This window comes from Macaca nemestrina, chromosome Y, assembly GCF_043159975.1.
Source record: "Macaca nemestrina isolate mMacNem1 chromosome Y, mMacNem.hap1, whole genome shotgun sequence".
NCBI classification, from domain to species: Eukaryota; Metazoa; Chordata; class Mammalia; order Primates; family Cercopithecidae; genus Macaca; species Macaca nemestrina.
Window position 1 is genome coordinate 4664134 of NC_092146.1, and position 18391 is coordinate 4682524.

The 18391-nt window shown below is 37.0% G+C and overlaps 1 protein-coding gene across 8 annotated transcripts in view; it reads right to left on the minus strand.

Annotated features, from left to right (window-relative positions):
• Nucleotides 1–18391, minus strand: part of LOC139360952 (ubiquitously transcribed tetratricopeptide repeat containing, Y-linked) — a 215591-nt gene that overhangs the window by 76438 nt on the left and 120762 nt on the right. For 3 of the 8 annotated variants that reach the window (XM_071089425.1, XM_071089424.1, XM_071089430.1), the window contains exons 11-17: nucleotides 15149–15247; nucleotides 14476–14695; nucleotides 13800–13934; nucleotides 13184–13339; nucleotides 12597–12689; nucleotides 10627–10722; nucleotides 9707–10102 (exon numbers count right to left, since the gene is read on the minus strand). In XM_071089425.1, coding sequence (XP_070945526.1) covers nucleotides 9707–10102; nucleotides 10627–10722; nucleotides 12597–12689; nucleotides 13184–13339; nucleotides 13800–13934; nucleotides 14476–14695; nucleotides 15149–15247 — 1195 coding nt within the window. The remainder of the gene's footprint in view (nucleotides 1–9706; nucleotides 10103–10626; nucleotides 10723–12596; nucleotides 12690–13183; nucleotides 13340–13799; nucleotides 13935–14475; nucleotides 14696–15148; nucleotides 15248–18391) is intronic. The other 5 variants (XM_071089429.1, XM_071089428.1, XM_071089431.1 and 2 more) reach the window with 2 other exon arrangements.

Consider the following 18391-nt stretch of genomic DNA (forward strand, 5'->3'; position numbering starts at 1 on the left):
ATGGAAGCTTGAATGCATATACAGAAAACTCTTGAGGATTAAAATGTTAAACGCAAAGCCACCATAAAGAAACTAAATTTTGTGGAATGTAATTTAAGCCAAATCTCAAAATCATTTAAAAGTTCCCATAATCAACAGATTAAAGTGGTTAGTATTTTTAGAGAAAATGATCTAACCTGCCTGCTTAATTTGATTTACTAATATGTGAATAATTTTTTTCCTATTAGGCTTTTTAAAGTTTAAATTGTTCAGTTCTGACACACATTTTTAGCTGAATAAAAGTTTATCTCAAAATTTAGATGTGGAAAAACATGTACGCTTATTATACTTAATACATGAAGTATATTTCAGGGAATACCATTTACAATAAGCCATAGACTATGCAAAAAAAGTCTCAATAAAACTAAAAGTCTTGAAATAATAGAAAGTGTGTTTTCTGAAAAAAGAATTACATCAAATATCGAAAACATAAAATCCTATAAATACCCAAATGTGTAAAAACTAAAAAACAGAAATCTAAATTTCCTACAGGCCAAGTTAAGAAATGACAAAATAAATTAGATAATTCTTTGAACTTGATAAAAATAAAAGCATACCATGTCAAAATTTAGTTTAATGCAATACTTAGAAGGTTTTATACTTTCAAACACTCAGGTTGTCAAAGAATAAAGGTCTAAGATCAAAAAGATAAAATACCAATTTAAGATGTTGTGGAAAGAGTATCAAACCGAAAATAAATACATGGAATAAATAACACAGGAAGGAAAAAAAATTACTGAAATAGAAAACAAAAAACCAATGGAAAAAATTTGTTAAAAAATATACACAACTGGTCTTTGAAAGGATCAACAACACTTAAAAAAATCTTTACTTAAATATATCATAACAGTAAATATAAACTTAGCAAAGTACAAAGAAAAGAGATTATACTGTTAGAGATCTTACAAACAACATTTTAGGAAGAAATTTTACTAATCTTACAAAAATCTTTTCAGGATATACAGCAGGACAGAACTTTACTAAGTCATTTCAGGGAGCCAATAATACTCTAATATCAGTGAAAGCCAGTAAAATGTATCACTGAGAAAAACATGTCCTTTGAATATAGACAACAGGATCCTTAAAAACATATTAGCATGTCAAACCCAGCAATATATAAGAATTATGCACCAAGACAAATGAGGAGTTATCTTAGAAAGTAAGTAGGTTTACATGTGAAATCAAGCAATATAATACCATACTATTAGAATAGAGACAAATAACAAAAAAGGTAGAGTTACATTTACCTATTTTTAAAACTTACTATAAAGTTACAGTGACCAAGGCTGTGTAAATTGGTGTAAGAAAAACTATATACAGGAGTAGGAGAAAAGAATCTACAAATGTATCCACATATAGATTGCAAATTAATTGTTGACACAGTTGCCAAGATGGGAAGAAGAGTTTTATACAAATGATGCTGGAATAATAAAATATCCTTATGCAAAATGGATATTCTCACACAACGTACAAAAATTAAATGACTCTTGTTGACACAGTTGCCAAGATGGGAAGAAGAGTTTTATACAAATGATGCTGGAATAATAAAATATCCTTATGCAAAATGGATATTCTCACACAAGGTACAAAAATTAAATGACTCAATTAAATGTATGAGACACAGTCATAAAAATTATATTATAAAATGTAACATGATACCAAATAGATTGTAGCGGGTAAGCTCTAGAAAGTCAGTTAATTATGTTAATCCCCCCCTTTTTTTTTTTGAGATAGAGTTTTGCTTTGCTGCTTAGTCTGGAGTGCAGTAGTGTGATCTTGGCTCACTGCAACTTCTACCTGCCAGGTTCAAGTGACTCTTGTGCCTCAGCCTTCCAAGCAGCTGGGACTACAGGCACATGCCACCTTGCCTGGGTAATATATATATATATATTTTTTAGTAGAAACAGGGTTTCATGGCTGGGGGTGGTAGCTCACGCCTGTAATCCCAGCCACTCTGGGTGGCTGAGGCAGGCAGATCACCTGAGGTCAGGAGTTTGAGACCAGCCTGGCCAACATGGCAAAAACCTGTCTCTAACAAAAATACAAAAATTAGCCGGGCAAGGTGGTATGTGCCTGTAGTCCCAGCTACTTGAGAGGCTGAGGCTGGAGAATTGCTTGAACCTGGGAGGCACGGGTTGCAGTAAGCCAAGATTGCACCACTCCACTCCAGCCTGGGTCATGCAGCAAGACTCTGTTTCAAAAAAGAAAAAAAAAAAAAAAAAAGAATTGGGTTTCATATTGGCCAGGCTTGTCTCAAATTCCTCTCAAGCTGGTCAGAAAGGAAAACTGTTTCAGGGATGGGGGAGGTGTGTGAAATTGTGGGAAAGAGATAGTCTTGGGACAGACCAACTTGGGGTGTGACGTGGGGAGGCACAGATCTCTTAGTGTGGACTGTGTGCTCTGAGGCGAGTGTGGGAAGAACCAAACCTAGGACACTGTATACGGTCTATAGGACCAGCTCCACAGCTGCAGCTAGCTGTGAGAGGAATTAAGGCACACTTCTGGCTAAGTAGTCTCCGAACCTCCCATAATAGGACCCGGTCTGGTGGATCCAACAATGAAAGCGTGCTATAAGGGGGGAAACGGGAGGAAAAACGTCAAAGCCCACTCCACTGGAGTGCATGCTGAAAAACTTTAAAAAGGTTTTAATGGTGATTATGGGGTTAAGCTAACTCCACAGAAACAGAGTACACTTTGTGAGACAGACTGGCCATCTTTCAATGTAGGGTAGCTAACCAAAGGGACAACAGACAGGGAAATAATTGGCTGAGTGTTCTAGGTAGTTACTCAGGCTGGAGAACAGGCTAGGCACCCAGATTGGTTTTCCATATATTAACTCCTAGCTAAGTTTAATTCAAACCCACACTAAGTGACTGCAGGCCTGCTTTGAGACCTATTGTAAGACTCTAATGGCCCGGACAAAACCAGGAACCATAGAAAGAGACTGCAAGGCATCAGAAAAAGAAAAGGAGTCAAAGGAAAAGCGGAAAAAACCTGTCCTACTAAGAGAATAACCTAGACTGTAACTGAAAAATTCCTGGATGCTCAGTTTTTGAGAGTTAGAAGCTTCAGGGAGGCCATCTCTTAGGGAACTTCCACATTTTTATAAGTTTTACCTCCAGAAGCCCTAATAGGATCTTACAATAAAGATTAGAAAACACACCTCTACCTCTTCTAACAGGAAAAGGGGCAAAGTAAACATTCTGAAATGTTTCCTGAGCATCCGTTCTTAAAAAGGCATGACTCTGGGAAATTATTGTACTATTTGGCCAGAGTCTAACACATCCAGGGTTTTATTATAACTAAATGACATGACAGACAGAAAACACTCAATGCCAAGCCTCTATAGCCTTCCTGCTTGTCTACTGGGGAATAAAATGCTGACCAGCGCTTGTGAATGAATCAGCCAAAAGGTAAAGGCTCATTAAAAGACAGGCAACTAATACAGAACACTTCTTTCCCACACACTTTATCACCTCATCAATAGAACACCTCCAAAATAACAGGGGAATACAACTGAAAGAACTGCATGATTCAGATCTTACATAAGCAGTAATGTCTAGGAAAAATATGATAACAGAGAAAACAAACTAAAAACACCACATCAAATAGTAGCCTCTTACATTTGCAATCCTGGTAAACAGTAAATACAAGCTAATAGTCTGATTAACATAAACCTCAAACTGAAAGCCTGTATACAGGTTTAGTACCTGAGATACTTTTAGCCAGTATACAGGTTTAATGTAGAAAAATACCAAAAAGTGTAACAAAAATGAGATGGACATACTAAAATGGGAAAAAGAAAAAAAAAAGAAGAAATATTTGAGCCATAATGCCTGAGCATATTAAAAATTAAGATTGAAACTGTTAGGGACAAACTGCCCCAAAGAGCTTCTTGATCCTGCCCACCCCTCCCCACTGGGCAACTCCTCTTCATGCTGCCCCAAGCCTCTTTAGAATTCTAAGTCTTTATCTAGGCGCCATGGTAAAGCCAACCAGCTGACTTTACTTACGAGGCCTGGCTGCGGAAGAATAAACCCCGATTACAAACTATCTAAACCCCACAGAGTGAGCCTGCGGGAAGCATAAGCAAACTTTACCTCCACCCTCAGGTACCATAAATGTTACAAGGTGATACATGGCAGAATCAACCAGCAGCAAACAAGCCCACAATGTGGCCATACCAAAGAACTCCCTCAAACTCCGTCCCCAATATCAACCCCTCATTCTGTAACCTGGCTGCTGCTGCCTCATTTGTCTGTGGTAAAGCGGTTGGCAGGTTTACCAAAAGCTTGCCTGAACTTGGGTCTTCCTCTCTCTCTTTTGTTGTTTCTCTCAGCTGACCTTACACAAACCAAACCACAGACCCAGAAAACTTATGAGAATATCCAACAATATAAATAACAAAAAATACTACAATACTCATCTATAAGTAAACTATAAAAAAGCAAAGGCAATGAAAAAAATCGTGAGAAAAATCAAGGAAAAAAAAAACCTACCCCAGCTTACCTATGGAGGAGCCAAGTTAAGAACTAAATCTGACTTCTCTTGCGAACATATGCACTAAAGGAGTGAGTATTTGTGCCCACTTTTACCGCCCAATTCCTATGTTGAAACTGAATCACCAAGGTGAAGTTACTAGGAGGCTGGGCTTTTGGGAGGGGATAAGTTCACAAGGTGTACAGCTCTCATGAATGAGATTAGTGTCCTTACAAAAGAGGCCTGAGAGAGAATCCTTGCCCATTTTACCATGTGAGGACACAGCAAGAAAGTAACTTCAATAAACCATCTCACAAGACACCAAATAGGCTAGCCCTTGGTGTTGGACTTCTCAATCTCCAAAACTGTGAGAAATTTCTCTTCATTGTAAGTCACCTAGTCCATAGCATTGTGTTACAGTGTTCTGAATGAACTAAGACTCCATGCAAAAGACAAGAGTAGACAGAAATGTTTGAAGTATTGAAAGAAAAACCCAAACTGGAATTTCAGCAAAATTACCATTCAAAAACCAGGGAAAAAATTTTCTCAGACAAACAAGAACTTGAGAGACTTCTGTAACTAGAACACATGGCTAAGAGGAGAAACCATGAGAGATGAGGAAAGGAATGGGAGCTTTTGTATTTTTTGTGTAATTTTTCTATATATCAACATGGCTCTAAAAAATAAAGTATATTAATCAATAAAAATAAAAAAAGTTTCAACAAATTCATATCTCTATATCAAAACCTTAATAGCTTTACTGTGCCATCAGATAAAGCAGGTCCTGCACTGAGGCCTCACTTTCATTCTACTAAGGGAAGAAACCACCCCTCATATTGTCTTATGCCCAATTTCTGCCTCCAAAGAATGAAAAGACAGAAATGAAATCCACAGGGAGAGAGCCAGTGCTGCACCTGGGCCTAGTTAAAGATTGACCCCCGACCTAACTGGTTATGTTACGTATAGATTCCAGACATTGTATGGAAAAGCACTGTGAAAGTCCCTGTCCTGTTCTGTTCCTTTCTGATTACCAGTGCATGCAGCGCCCCATCATGTACCCTGTTTGCTCAATTGATCACGACCCTCTCACGTTGAGAGGTGAGAGCCCTTAAAAGGGACAGGAATTGCTCACTTGGAGAGCTTGGTGGTTGGAGACGTGAGTCTTGACTAAACTCCTGGCCGAATAAAGCCCTTCCTTGTTTAACTCAGTGTATGAGGGGTTTTGTCTGCGGCTTGTCCTGCTACCCTACCTTTTCACAAGCTACTCTCCAGCCACTCCTTACCTGCGCTTTCTCCTTCAATTGTCTGAGTCGCTAATGTGCTAGACCTCCCAAGGTACACTTTATTATCATGTCACACTGTATTACAATTAATGGTAATTTAAATTTTGCTAGTCCTTTCCTCCCATTACAATAAATATTGAACAGCTTGCATAGTAGTGGCATTCTCCAGGGAATATGTGCAAATATTACCTGAAGATACCTTCTAAAACGTGTCATTATGCCTTATTGAAATAGCAATGAGATTTGGTGTAATTGTAAAGTAAAAATAATTTTTTTCCTTTTCCTCTGATTTCCATACTATCTAATGTAATTTATCTGTACACTAGTTTTATAATTATTAATTACAACAGTCCCTCATATTTGTAGGTGATATATTCCTAGACCCTCATTGGATGCCTCAAATTGTCAATAGTCCTGAATTCTCAATTTTTTTTTTTTTTTTTTTTATGTGATAACTGAGGGACAGCAACTAAGTGAATAAAGGGTAGGTAACATGTACAGTGTTGATATGCTGAACAAAGAGATGATTTACATCCTGGTCGAATGGAGAGGAACAAGACAAGATTTCATGACACCACTCAGAATGGAAAGAAATTTAAAATGTATGTATTGTTTATTTCTGGAACTTTCCATGTAATATGGACTGCAGTTGTCTCCATGTAACTGAAACCACACAGAAAACAGTACTGTGAATTTATAACATTTCAAATAAACTTATGTGCACAGACTGAATTACCATGTAGTCCAGACATACTTCATTTTATTGTGCTTTGCTTTACTGAATTTCAAAGATACTATGTTTACTACAAATTGAAGGTATGTGGAAACCCTGGATATCAAGCAAGCAAGTCCATCTGTACCACTTTTCCAACATAATGTGTTCACTTTGCATCTCTGCAACTCTCTCAATTGTTTTAAACTTTTTCATATTATATCACTGATTTGTAATCAGGGATCTTTGATGTTATCATTTTCATTGTTTGGGGCACCACAGACAGGGCAGCAAACTTAAATTAATAAATGTTCTGTGTTCTAACTGCTACACCATTTAGTCCTTCTATTTTTCTCCCTCTCTTCAGACCTCCATATTCCCTTAGTCACAAAAATATTAAATTAGGCCACTTAATAAACCTCACAATGGCCTCCAAATATTTGAATGAAAGGAAGAGTTGCATATCTCTCACCTGAGATTTGTGGATTAATTCATAACTTTGAAAGAAGTTTTACTATGGTATTTATTTTTTATTTTTTGAAACAGGGTCTCACTCTGTCACCTATGCTGGAGTGCAGTGGTGCAATCTCAGCTCACTGCAGTCTTGTCCTCCTGTGCTCAAGCAACCCTCTAACCTCAGCCTCCCAAGTGTCTGGGAATGCAGCCACATGTCATTATGCCCTGCTATATTTTTGAAGTTTTGGTACAGATAGGGTCTTCTTATGTTGTCCAGGCTGGTCTCCAACTCCTGGGCTCAAGCAGTCTTCCTGCCTTGGCCTCCCACAGTGCTGTAATTAAAGGCCTGAGCCACTGCATCAAGCCACATCTCTCCCTTTAAATCCAAAGCTGGAACAATTAAAGTTAGTGAGCAAGGCATGTCCAAAGCTAACACAGTCACAAAGTGAGCCCTCTTGCACCAGTTAGCTGAGTTGTGAAGGCCAAGGAAAGTAAAACTACTAATCCCGTGGACATACAAATGTTAAGAAAGCAAAACCACCTTATTGATGATATAAAGAAAGTTTTAGTGGTCTGCATAAAGGCTGTCATCACTGACAACATTCCCTTAAGCCAAAGCCTAACCCAGAGAAAGGGTCTAAACCCCTCCTTCACGTCTATGAATGCTGACTGTGGTGAGGAAGCTGCAGAAGAAAACTCCGAAGCCAGCAGAAGTTGGTTTATGAGGTACAAGGAAAGAAGCCATCTCCATAATATAAATAAGTGCGAGGTAAAGCAGTAAGTTATCCAGAAGACCTAGCTAATATCACAAATGAAGGTGGCTATACTAAACAATAGATTTTCAATGAAGATGAAACAGCCTTATAATGGAAGATAATGTGATTTAGGACTTTTCTAACTAGAGAGAAGTTAACGCCTGGTTCCAGGGCCTCAAAAAGACAGACTGACACCCTTGTTAAGAGCTAATGAGGCTGGTGACTATAAGCTGAAGGCAATGCTCATTATCATTCTGAAAATCCCACAGCCCTAATGCAGTGTACTAAATCCACACTGACTGTGCTTTATAAATGGGATAACAAAGCCTGTGTGATAGCCCATCTGTTGGCAGCATGGTTTACTGGATATTTTAAGTCTATATGGATAGGTACTACTCAGAAAAAGGGATTCCTTTCAATGTAATACTTCTCATTAAATATGCACTTGGTCATTCAAGAGCTCTGACAGATGTAAAAAGAGATTAAATTTGTCTTCATGCCTAACACAGTATCTATTCTGCAGCTCATGGATCAAGAAGTAATTCTGACTTTAAGTCTTATTATTTAAGAAATACTTTTCATTTGATAAGTCTATATATAAATAACACAGACAGCAATTCCTTAATAAAGTTAAGCAAAGGAAATACAAAACTTTCTGAAATGGATTCACTATCACTCAACATGTCATTAAGGACATTCATGATTCATGGGAGGAGGTCAAAATGAATGTGGAAGTTGATTCCAATCCTCATGGATGACTTTCAGGAGTTCAAGACTTCAGCTGAGGAAGGAACTACAGATGTAGAAATGGCAAGACAGTTTGATAAGTGGAGCGTGAAGAAGTGACTGAATTGCTGCAATCACACAATACATTTTGAATGGATTAGAAGTTGCTTTCTCAGGGATGAGAAAACAAAGTAGTTTTCTGAGAGGAAATCTACTCCTGGGGAAATGCTGTGAACACTACAGTGATAAAATGACTTGGAATATATAAACTTATTTGATAAAGGCAGTGGCAAAGTTCAAGAGGAATGACTCTAACTTTGAAAGAAGTTCTATCATTGGTAAAACATCAAATAGCATGGCATCCTACAAAGAAGTCTTTCAAGAAAGAAAGAGTCGGTTGGGCACAGTGGCTCATGCCTGTAATCCCAGCACTTTGGGAGGCCAAGGTGGGCAGTTCACTTGAGGTCAGGAGTTTGAGATCAGTCTGACCAACATGGTGAAACTCCGTCTCTACTAAAATTACAAAAATTAGCCAGGAGTGGTAGTGCAGTCCCAGCTACTTGGAAGGCTGAGGCAGGAGAATTACTTGAATCTAGGAGGCAGAGGTTATAGTAAGCCAAGATAGCCCCATTGCACAGCCTAGGCAACAGAGTGAGAGTCTGTCTCAAAAAAAGGGAGGGAGGCAAGGAAGAGAGAGAGGAATGAAGTAAAGAAGGGAGGGAGGGAGGATCACAGTAGCAAATATCATTGTTGTCTTAAGGGGTCACAGCCACTCCATCAGCAAACACTATACTGATCAGTCAGCAGTCATCACCATAGAGGCAAGACCCTCTACTGGCAAAAAAAATCATGACTTGCTTAATAATCACAGGCTTTCTTTTTTAAGCAATAGAATATTTTCAAATTAAGATGTATATGCTGTTTGCTTATACAAACTGTAATTGCAAACTGACACAGTATATTGTAAACATTACCTTTATATGCACTAAAAAATGAAACTAAATTAGTGTGATTGGCTTTATTATGAACTCACTTTATTGCAGTTGTCTTGCATGAAACCTGTAAGATGTCCAAGGAAGGCCTGTAATGATCTTGGTACCACTTAAAAGTTTTAAATGATTATCAATTACTTAAATTACTTTTTAAAGACAAAGTCATTCTTTAAATTTCTATCTTTTCTTCTTAGAATGTACACAAACTAAATAAAGATAAAACTACTATATAAGAGCCAAGAAAGCCTCTAGTCCTTTTTTTACCTGAGCGGAGTTAGATCGCTGTTTTCTCCACGGCTCTTCTATGCTGCTGTTCAGGTCTGTATGGTTATGAGGTAGAGTGTGTGTATTCTGCTGCAGGTAAGGCACATTTCCATTACTTTCACTTCCTGCTATACAGTTACTGCCTAGCAAGACAGTGTCTGTACTTCCTAGAATTTTTGATGTGCCACAAGGAATACAGCCTGCAGAAAAAGCTCCACTGGACAAAAGTTTTTCAATGCAAGCAGGGTGAACTCCAGCCTGAGAGACGCTAGATACTCTGGTCAGAGCAGCATGGGGTTGTCGATCAGAGACAGAGTTTGTAGGCAGTGACGAATCAGCTATTGCCCCATTATGAATTCCAGTAGTTCGTACCTGAGCAACTCCTTTGTGTCTCATCTTCAAAAACAAAAAAGAAACACTGCTGTAACTTAGAAAATGTGTAGTTCATACATCTCTAATTTCATATAACATTTCATGTCTCTAATTTAAAAAACATATACTTCGACAATAGATTCACTTTAAAATATAATTCCTACACAAAGAAGAAAGGTGTTTCAATATATAAAGAAACGACCCTAAAACAGCTCAAGGGCAAAATAAAGCAGATAAAAATTATAAATGATTAAAAAACTTACAGGCTTTTTTTCTGTCATGAAACAGAAGATTTCAAATTTCCATTCAATTTACATTCTTGTCAAGTCTTTCAAATCAATCATTTGGTTCTATGTTAATCTGAGTATATTTCCTTTTTAAAAAATTTGTCCATTACTAATACATATGTGAAACTCAGATATATACATTCCATGAAGTATACACAGAAACTATAAGTTAGCATTAATATCCTCTAAAATGATACTGTAGTAAAGAAATATTCTCAACATGTTGATAAATTTTAGAGAAAATAAAAATATTATACATACTTGCTGCATTAAGACAAACTGACTTTCTAACTGTTCCAGCTGATGCTTCTGTGCTGGATTTAAATTATCTCTATTTGCACGCAGTTGTTCCAAGTGCTGGAAGAAGAAAAGAGGCGAATACAATCAAAGTTTAGTCTAAAATTTAAGACAATATAAGGCAACTCCTCACTAAAAAAGACTACACAGATAGAACCTTTACAGGATGAAAGACAGCAATTCCTAAACAATGTTAAGATAGTGATTTTTTTTTGAGACGGAGTCTCACTCTGTCGCTCAGGCTGGAGTGCAGTGGTGCAATCTCTGCTTCACTGTAACCTCCGCCGCCTGAGATCATGCCATTCTCCTGCCTCAGCCTTCCGAGTAGCTGGGACTACAGGCATGTGCCACCACGCCCAGCTAATTTTTTGTATTTTTAGTGGAGACAGGGTTTTACCATGTTAGACAGGATGGTCTCGACCTCTTGATCCTGTGATCCACCTGCCTTGGCCTCCCAAAGTGCTGGGATTACAGGCGTCAGCCACCGTGCCCAGCCACAATAGTGATTCTTAACTAATGTTAGTCAAGCTCAAAATCCTTTAAGAAGTGTGAAAAAGTGGCCGGGCATGGCGGCTCACACCTGTAATATGAGCACTTTGGGAGGCTGAGGAGGACAGATATCGAGGTCAGGAGATGGAGACCATCCTGGCCAACATGGTGAAACCCCATCTCTACTAAAAATACAAAAATTAGCTGGGTGTGGTTGCACACACTTGTAATCCCAGCTACTTGGGAGGCTGAGGCAGGAGAATCCCTTGAACCTGGAAGGCGGAGGTTGCAGTGAACTGAGATCGCATGTCACTGCACTCCAGCCTGGCAACAGCGCGAGACTCTGTCTCAAAAAAAAAAAAAAAAAAGTCTGAAAAAGGCAGTAAAATCTAAAATTCTGAGGAAAGCTGTTTTGTGTGGTTTTAGTTAAATGTATTATGGGGAAATAAAAATTGAAAGACATAAAATGTATTATAATAAAAGTGCTTAATGCAACATTATTTGTAACAGAATTACTGAAAAACATGTAAATGACCAATAGTTGGGATCTGTTTAAATAACGGATTTGCCCCATGCAATCATAAATAAAAGAATAGAGAAGCAATGCACAGACACAGGAAGATCCTCAAGATATACCTTTAAGAAAAAAACTGAGATCCTAAAATATATGTAAAAGTGTTCCTACAGTTCTATTTTAAAAAGAGAGAACTGGAGATCAGACCATCGCATTCCAGCCTGGGCAACAAGAGTGAAACCCTGTTTTAAAAAAACCAAAAAACCAAAAAAACAAAACACACACACAAGAGAGACTTGGCCAGACGCAGTGGCTCACACCTGTAATCCGAGCACTTTGGGACACCAAGGTAGGCAGATCATTTGAGGTCAGGAGTTCCAGACCAGCCTTACCAACATGGTGAAAACTTCTCTACTAAAAACAAAAAAATTTAGCTAGGCAAGGTGGCACATGCCTATAGTACCAGGTATTCGGGAGGCTGAGGCAGGAGAATCGCCTGAACCCAGGAGGTGGAGTTGATATCGTAAGCTGTGAGCTGTAAGCAGTGAGGCGATATCATGCCACGACACTTCAGCCTGAGCAACAAAGCAAGACTGTCTCAAAAAAAAAGCAATACGCAAACATATTTGTTTGTACACGCACAACTTACATCTCTAGAAAAAAATTGTTAACATTGCCAGTCCATGAAAAACTAAAAATAGGTGGTTAGAGACAGAAACTGGAAGGTCACTCATCTTATGTAATCTAAGTCTCCTCTCCTCTCACAAAATGGATCCTGATTCCTATTATTCTGGAAAATGTGGGCTCATTTTAATTACATTCATATTAACTTAGTTAACTGTCATTCAATTTGACACTTAATACCTAAAAAACAATGTTTACTGTTTTTACCACTTTCAAATTGGGGAAAGATTGTCAAAGAAATTCATACCTGTAATTTCTGTGGTGTCAAACACAATGAATAAACTTGCTGTACTGGATGATGTGAAAGACTCTGGACAACATTCCGGTTATCAGAACCATTCTAAGGAAAATTTATTGTAAAAGATTATTTGCTTAATTTCATACACTTATAGTTACGACTAGTGAGAACCAAGTGACAAGGAATTGGAATAGGTATATATATACATATACATATTATTTATCCTCATTAAAATTATTTAAAATGCACAATTAATTCATAAACGTACACATTTAGAAAAAAAGGCCCATATTTAAAATAGGTCTCAAAGAGGTAGAAAAGTGGTCTACTCCTATTCAACATTCAATTTATTTCAACGTCAGAAGTGATGGTAAAAACTATGTTAAAACTGTAAAAGCAGGGAAATGAATAAAATGACATGATGAACACAAACTTTTCCCTACCTTCTATATTTAATGTGATGCAAAGATTATGGAATAGAAATACTGCTTCACTTTCTGATGTCCACAAGCTTAAAATACAGTCCAGGCACAATTTCAGAAGAGTTAGTTTCATTTTTGATTGGGATTTTCCATATCTCTAAAATGTATATATACCTTTGTTGGACTAGATGTTCTTTTCTTCTTAGCAGGACTGGACAGGCCTTCTACTTGGCTAGAAGTAATCATGTGTAGTGACAAGGATTGCTGTAAAATTGGTGTTTGACTGTGGTTTAATACAGGTTCAGTATTTGGATCATGAGCTCTATAAGCCTAAGGATCACAGAAGTAAGACAAAAATATGGTTCTACATATTCCTAATTCACTCCTTCAAATTATAAAACTTTATATACTTTTCAACACTATGTGGACATCATTGATGGCAATTATTCAAAATTATAATCACATGAATCATCAAGTGAGCAATGTGTGTCTTCTTTAGAAAAGTTTCATCTTTTAAACTTAATAAACAACTATAGAAAAGTCACTTAAGAAATAACTTTCAAATCATGAGAATATACAAAGGTTTGAAACTGGCACCCGTATTTCTTCCCATATCAGAGGGAATTTTATTTTGATTTTCTAAAACTCTTTGGAATTAAAAAAGTTTTATTTTTTAATTAAAAATATTTCTCTATTTTAAAGTCTTAGTGAAATAAATTTGATTACTAAAGAGTGAAAAAAAAAAAACCCTTAAAGCTGGGCACCTACAGAATATAACCCAACTTCTCACCTGCTGTGCTGTGTTCATGGCACCCTGCCTGGAGGTAAGCTCTGCGGGGATTGGTAGGCTCCATGCCTCCTCAATACTAGGAAGTAATTTAGTTTTATTCTGTAGACTACTTTGTGGAAGGTTACACAACTGAGCCTAGGAAAAATTATGTGAAAAGCAAATTTAACACAAGCCTACTTGAGTAAGAGCAAGTCCACAAAATCTTCCTCAGTGTTATAGGTATTTAAAAAAAAATTCTAAATTTGGGGATTTTAGGTAGATGTTAAATATAAGAAGGGCAACTAGAATATTCTTGTGAGAATCAGAACAAAGACAAGCTCTATTTTTCAGTTCTCATAGATACCTTCTCATGAAATTTTAAGCAAGAGTGAAAAATGGCATTTGTGTTATTTTCTCTACCATGCTATGAAAACTTAAAAATGTAGATATAGCACACTGAAAAAGTTCACGCATATTAATGTAAAATATAAATATGCATCAATAAATGTGCAAAAGAACTTAGTTTACATACTGCATATTTCACTTAAAATTAAATGAAAAATAATACCACAAAATATTACAAAGTATGGAAACAAGGTAGCATCAAAACATAAATAGACAAACATGCCAGCCACCTTTCTCCTGCCAATTATAGGAATATACGTGTCATTTAAAATATACTATTTAAGATTTTTACCTGTAGAAATTTAATTCTTGCAGCAAGCGTAGAGGTATTACTACAACGTTTGCTTCTAGTTGCATTTAGGTAGCATTTAATGGCATCCTGAGGTTGATTGCAGGATTCATAGAGAGTACCTAGGTCCATCCAGGCTGCTGCATGCCCATGGTCCAATTGTACAGCACAAATATAGGCCTGTAAAGCATCCATAGGCTGATTTTGCTGCTGATACAACACACTGGAAAGAAAAAGAATGCTGTCAAAATTAACTGGTTACTTTCTTTTGTTTATTTTTGTTTTTCTGAGATAGTGTCTCACTCTGTTGCCCAGATGGGAGTGAAGTGGTGTTTCCAAGGCTCACCACACCCTTGACCTCCCCAACTCAAGCAATCCTCCCACCTCAGCCTCCTGCATAGCTGGGACTATATAGGACATGCCACCATGCCTGGCTTTTTTTTTTTTTTTTTCATTTTTCATGGAAATGGTGGGTCTTACCATATTGCTCAGGCTGGTCTTGAAATCCTGGACTAAAGAGATCAACCAGCCTCAGCTTCCCAAAGTACTGGGACTACAGGCATGAGCCACTACTACTTCCAGCCAGTTAATTTTATATTACTATACAGTATATTAGATGTTTCGATCATCCAGTATATCAAGTGAACTTCTATTGCTTTTATATACATAGCCTTACCCTATTGAACACCATGTATCTGCACTTGCTTCTGATTTATCAATAGATTGCCTGTAAGATATAAAGGCATCCTGAACTTTCCCAATACTTGAATAACACCTAAAAGGAAAAAATATAAATAAATAAATATAATTCCATGAATAATTTATTTGCGAAAAAGATGAACTGTATTCCAAAGAAGAAAAAATAATGGGCAAGCATAGGTATATGTGTGTATATATGATTACCGATATACATTATATGATTTATTTTAATCTGTATTGTTAACTAGATGTTCAATACTGTCTTGAAAGAGTCAGTACATGTTATATTAATAAACTCTTCTGAAACTATTGGAGATTTCTTCAATACTATAATATTGAGGGTTAAACATAAAGCTCTCTATTTACACAGTTTGACCTCGGGCTTCCTACATCATAAGAATAGAGTTAAATATAAAAAGTATCTTTGATAATGACTTTTATATTAGGATTTAATATTCCTCTTCCATTTAATAACACTCAGAACACTATCATTCTTCGTTAACTGTGTGACTTGTTGAAAAAAGTAAATCTTTTGTAAAAATGATTATCCACATGTAGTTCTCTACACATAAAGTTTTTAACTTTATATTCTTTATGATGGAGGAATTCTATGTGTGTGCATATGTTACCAAGAAACCATCTGTATAATTTCACTTTACTATGACATTAGATGATACAAAACAGCAAAAATCCTTCAATATCTTTAGTGGTACAGGTACTATAGGTTGATTTCTCAATCTCTTCTAATTTGTGTATCCCGAACAGATGGGAACTACAGATAAAAACAGAAAACATGAGAAGAGGGATTTCATACAGATTTGGAAAATATGTGCAAATATTACTGAACCTACAAATGGAAAATTTTAAATCTAGGCTATCAACTTGAGATATGTAGTTTAAAGGGCAAGTAATACGATTAAAATAAAAATAAATATGGGCAGACAAAACCATATACAGACACTGGTAAAGAACTATACGGGAAAAAATAGAAATGGCAAGACAGAAAAAGATGGGGGAAAATAAACCTAATGATTAATGAAGATGTGATGATGTGATTACAGAATAGGGGTCGGGGGGCAATTGTTTTAAGCTTGGTTCAATGGGAAAATGGCAGTATCACTTAAAAATGAAAAAAAGAAAACACACATACACAAATCAGGAAAGTTGCTAGAGAACACCACGAAGAGTGTTTTTAAAAATGCCAATTTAGATGTGATGTGAGGACTTTGGTAATGCTCAGTAAAAAGAACCAGACGTGGTACTGAATTATAAGCTAACTTAAAGTCAGAGATTTTAATTTGGAATTTACTCATATGGGAGAGTGATTTAAGAACACAGATGCATATAAGGGAGGTGTAGAAACATGTCTACAGAATGAGTCATTAATGGGCTGAGAAATACAAGAAATGCCAGTAACTGAAACAGAGATATTTAGAGGATGCATACAAACTACAGTGGGGGAGGGGAGTGGTGAGATGAAGAAGATACTTAATAACAATGGTAACAGCAACAGACACCAGAAAGAACGTGAATGTTAATAGAAAAGACAGAAATTTTCTTCAAACCAATTTCAGATTATCAGACAAATCTGCTAATGCTGAAAGAAATAGCAGTATTTTCTCAGACCAGCATTTTTCAATTCCATTTCCAAAAAGTGAAAACTAGAAAGCCAATGCACCAAAACACAGATCTGAGTCCAGTCACCAAATACTTTCCCTCTAATGCATGTGTCTAGGTTCCTCTGTGGTAATCTAGAGTAATACAAAAAGCACAGGGTAAATTTGAGTGGCAACTCTTTCTCTGATAATAATTACATGGCACCTTGAGGAAAACATTTTATTCCTCTGGACTTACTTCCTACCATCCATAAAATGAGAGTGAACAAAGGTTCACTCCCCTAATCTCTTCCAAATTTAACATTACACAGTTCTGTGACTCCAGGAGACATTTTAACTGAGGCAATAACCAGTGTCATTACGTAAAAATGTAATACTGCATCCCCATTTCACTTTGATATGTACATTCCAATTGAAAAGCTGTATCAATATTCAACACAGCCCTAAATAATGACAAATTATCAGATGCCTATGTGTCTTACTAACACCCAATGTCCTTATGCAGAGCTTTAATAACTTTTTAAGAATAACTTTTAGCAAACCATTTTTTCAGCACAAATTACATTAGAAGTGTTAAATCAGAAGGCAGTAGATGAGACTGAAAAAAGTAAAAGCAGAGAAAAAAATTTCCATGAAACCAAAGCAGGTTAATTACCTTCATCTGAGAAGTCAGAAAGTATTCTGTAATGTTTGAAAATTTTAGCTAAAAAGGTTAAAACCAAACCACACCCAAATGCCTTATATTCATATGACTCAGGGAAAGACCTTCGTGAATACTACTTTCCTTATAGAGATATAAAAATGTATTATTGAAACTAATTTTATTTCATTTTTTTGAGACAGGGTCTTACTCTGTCACCCAGGCTGGAGTGCAATGGCACAATCTCAGGTCACCGTCACCTCCGCCTCCCGGGTTCACGTGATTCTCCTGCCTCAGCCTCCCAAGCAGCTGGGACTATAGGCATGCACCACCAAGCCCAGCTAATTTTTGTATTTTTAGTAGAGACAGGGTTTCACCACGTTGGCTGGGATGGTTTCCAACTCCTGACCTCATGGTCCACCTGCCTTGGCCTCCCTAAGTGATGGATTACAGACAGGTGTGAGCTACTACACCTGGCCTTCATTTTATTTTTTTGAGACAGGGTCTCATTTTGTCACCCAGGCTGTTGTGTAGTGGCAAGATCACACCTCACTGCATCCTCCAACAATCCTTTCAACCTCAGCCTTCCCAGTAGCTGAGACCACAGGCGGGCACCACCACACCCAGTTAATTTTGGTATTTTGGGTAGAGACAGGGTTTCACCATTTTGCCCAGGCTGATATTTGACTCCTGAATTCAAGCAATCCAGCCTCCTTGGCCTCCCAAAGTGCGGGGATTGCAGACATGAGCCTGAGACTGTAATTTTAAGCATCTTTCATTATATTATCTTATAAAATTCTACAAGAAGTAAACAATTACAACCATCCTTTACAATAATGAGACATTTCGGTACTACAACAAAACATGCAACGTATCTTATTCTTGGAAAAAAAAAGTAAAAAAATGTCCTGGTTCATAGTCTTCCTATTTATGGTAAAAAGAATTGCTCAAATATAATAAAAAT